This window comes from Apteryx rowi, unplaced genomic scaffold, assembly GCF_003343035.1.
Source record: "Apteryx rowi isolate R43461 unplaced genomic scaffold, aptRow1 scaffold_1429, whole genome shotgun sequence".
Lineage (NCBI taxonomy): Eukaryota > Metazoa > Chordata > Aves > Apterygiformes > Apterygidae > Apteryx > Apteryx rowi.
The window spans coordinates 28,214-31,471 of NW_020447674.1; the positions used below are offsets into that span (position 1 = coordinate 28,214).

Consider the following 3,258-nt stretch of genomic DNA (forward strand, 5'->3'; position numbering starts at 1 on the left):
CGCAGGCTGGGAGGGGACACAGCGGTGGCACTGACAGAGGTGCCCCCCTCCCCGGATCGGGGGCCCTGGGGGGCACCCAGCCTGCAAGCACCCATGGGGGCCCCCCAGCCTCCTTCAGGGGGGGATGGGCCCCCCCATTTGGCCTTGTCCCCCCCCCAAGCCCATCAGGAAGGGGGTGCCCCATGGCAGGGTGCTGGGGGGCACCCAGGGCTGGGGGTGGGCACTGCTGGGTGCCCCAGGGCTCCCCAGTCCGGGGGGATGTAAGGATTGGCTGAGGGTGCATGCGTGTGTGCGTGCATGTGTGTGTGCACGCGTGTGCACGCGTGTGTGTACAGCCCAGCTCCGTGGGCACGCGCGTGTGTAGCGATCCCCCCCCCGAGCGCGTGTACACACGGCGTGTGCCCAGTCCGGCGTGTTCCTGGGCGCGTGGGCGTGAGCGTGTCAAGCGCCGGGCGGGGGTGTCTGTGCAACGCCCGCACGCGTGTGCGTGGGCCTGCCACGCGCCGGTGCACGCGTGTGCACGCGTGCTCATATGTCCGCGCGCGTGGCCACACTTGCGTGCACGCACGTGAGCGCGGGTGGGCCTCAGCGCCCCGGCCTCCTCCCGTGCCTCGGTTTACCCAGTGCCCCAAACAGCCGGCGGCAGAGGGCGAGGAGGGCCCAGGCGTCCTGGCAGCCGGAGGAGCATGTGCCAGCTGGTGGCTTGGGGGGCAGCTGGCAGGTGCCGGAGCCAGGGCCGGACGCCGGAGCCAGGGCCGGATGCTGCCACGGGGCTCTTAGCCGCGTCCCCCCCACCCCGTTCCCCTGGCACGAGCCTTTCCCCTCCGTCGCCCCAGTCCCTCCCAGTCTGCCCAGTCCTGGTGGTGCCACTCGTCCCCTCGTGCTCCGCAGGCTCTGAGGGCGCCGGCGCGGCGATGGCGCAGGACAACGCGGCTTTCTGCGGCATGCCCGAGACGCCGGGCGGCGAGGCCAAGCCGCCCCCCGCACCGCCCTGCCGCCCCGGCCCCGCCAGCCGCAAGCGCCAGCGCTACGTGGAGAAGGACGGCAAGTGCAACGTGCAGCACGGCAACGTGCGCGAGACCTACCGCTACCTCACCGACATCTTCACCACCCTGGTGGACCTCAAGTGGCGCTTCAGCCTCCTCGTCTTCATCCTCGCGTACGCCATCACCTGGCTCTTCTTCGGCCTCATCTGGTGGTTCATCGCCTACTGCCGGGGCGACCTGGACCACCTGGAGGACCATGCGTGGACGCCGTGCGTCAACAACCTCAACGGTTTCGTCTCGGCCTTCCTCTTTTCCATCGAGACAGAGACCACCATCGGCTATGGTCACCGCGTCATCACGGACAAGTGTCCCGAGGGCATCGTGTTGCTGCTGCTCCAGGCCATCCTGGGCTCCATGGTCAACGCGTTCATGGTGGGCTGCATGTTCGTGAAGATCTCGCAGCCCAACAAGCGGGCCGAGACGCTGGTCTTCTCCTCGCACGCCGTGGTCTCGCTGCGGGACGACCGCCTCTGCCTCATGTTCCGCGTGGGCGACCTGCGCGACTCGCACATCGTCGAGGCCTCCATCCGCGCCAAGCTCATCAAGTCCAAGCAGACGCAGGAGGGCGAGTTCATCCCCCTCAACCAGACCGACCTCAGCGTGGGCTTTGAGACAGGCGACGACCGCCTCTTCCTCGTCTCACCCCTCATCATCAGCCACGAGATCGATGAGCGCAGCCCCTTCTGGGACGTCTCCCGGCAGCAGCTCGAGAAGGACGACTTCGAGATCGTCGTCATCCTTGAGGGCATGGTGGAGGCCACAGGTAACGGGGCCACCGCCGCCGGCTGGGCTGGGCTTTGGGGACCATTGGGGACCTCCCGCCGTGGTCCCCGTCATGCTCCTGCCTGGTCCTAGGTGAGAGGTGACCCCAGATCCAACCCCCTGCGCTCAGCCTGGAGGTGGGTCTCCCCCACCCAGTATAACCTTGTTGCGGGACCCAGGGGATCACAGCCACCTCCTTTTCCCCCCATGGGAAGCCTCCACCTGCCCTGTCCCTGCTGGGAGCTCGGGGAAGGGGGCTGCATCCTGCAGGGACAGCCCGATGACAGTGACAGCCTCAGCGCCCTGGCCTGTCCCCTGCTTACCGGGGCTGGTGGCATCGAGAACCTCGGGGGGGGGGCCAGCTCGGCCTCGCAGGACACCTGGGTCCCCCTTAGGGACTGGGGGTGGCACTTCCCATTGCCCAGATGGATGCTGGTGATTCCCATGCTTCGAGGACCTGTCCCCATGGAAAGGGGAAGCCTTGCCCCTCCCGTGCCTCAGTTTCCCCATTTAATACTAAGGCAGATACTAGCAGGGCTGCACAGACTGGGGGGGGGAGCAGTGCCGGGCGCTGCACAGGGCTCCCAGCTGGGGTTGGGGTGCCCTGGGTGCTGCACAGACCCCTCAGCCGGGATTGGGGTCCCTCCCACGCTCTGGGTGCCGCACAGACCCCCCCAGCTGGGATCAGGGTCCCGCTGCCACGCACCAGGCACCGTGCAGCCCCCCCAAGCTGGGATCGGGATCCCCCCCATGCTCCGGGCACCGTGCAGCCCCCCTAGGCAAAACTGGGTCCCCTCATGCTCTGGGTGCCATGCAGCCCCCCCCACCTGGCCAGGATTGGGGGTCCCCTACCGTGCTCCGGGCATCGTGCAGCCCCCCCCCAGGAGGGATCGGGGTCCCCCTGCCACGCACCAGGCACCGTGCAGCCCTGCATGATGCCCTTGCATTCGCCACCCCTGATCCGTGATACTGATGGGGAAACTGAGGCACGGGAGGGGAAACTGAGGCATGGGAGGGGAAACCGAGGCACAGGGGGGAAAATCGAGGCACGGGATGAGGAAACCAAGGCATGGGGGGGGAGTTTCCCCGGGGGCGGCCCCCCCGAGCCCAGCCCGGCGCCCCGCTCCGCCGCGCAGGGATGACGTGCCAAGCCCGGAGCTCCTACCTGGTGGACGAGGTGCTGTGGGGCCACCGGTTCACGTCGGTGCTGAGCCTGGAGGACGGTTTCTACGAGGTCGACTACGCCAGCTTCCACCAGACCTTCGAGGTGCCCACGCCGAGCTGCAGCGCCCGCGAGCTGGCGGAGGCGGCCGCCCGCATGGACGCCCACCTCTACTGGTCCATCCCCAGCCGCCTGGACGAGAGGGTGGAGGACGGGACGGAGAAGGAGGCGGGCGAGAAGGAACGCAACGGCTCGGTGGCCAGCCCCGAAAGCGAGTCCGAGGTGTGA

General features: G+C 68.7%; 1 protein-coding gene across 1 annotated transcript; it reads left to right on the forward strand.

Annotated features, from left to right (window-relative positions):
• Nucleotides 1-906: 906 nt before the first annotated feature.
• On the forward strand, nt 907-3,258 carry KCNJ9 (potassium voltage-gated channel subfamily J member 9). The gene is made up of 2 exons (XM_026058107.1): nt 907-1,809; nt 2,945-3,258. The coding sequence occupies exons 1-2, from the start codon at nt 915-917 to the stop codon at nt 3,256-3,258; spliced, it is 1,209 nt and encodes a 402-aa protein (XP_025913892.1). The 5' UTR covers nt 907-914.

Excerpts from the sequence above, each read along its gene's own strand:
- KCNJ9 (XM_026058107.1), top strand. The coding sequence starts at position 915 with ATGGCGCAGGACAACGCGGCTTTCTGCGGCATGCCCGAGACGCCGGGC. Across the intron at positions 1,810-2,944 it reads GGGCATGGTGGAGGCCACAG|GGATGACGTGCCAAGCCCGG; the intron begins GTAACGGGGCCA and ends TCCGCCGCGCAG.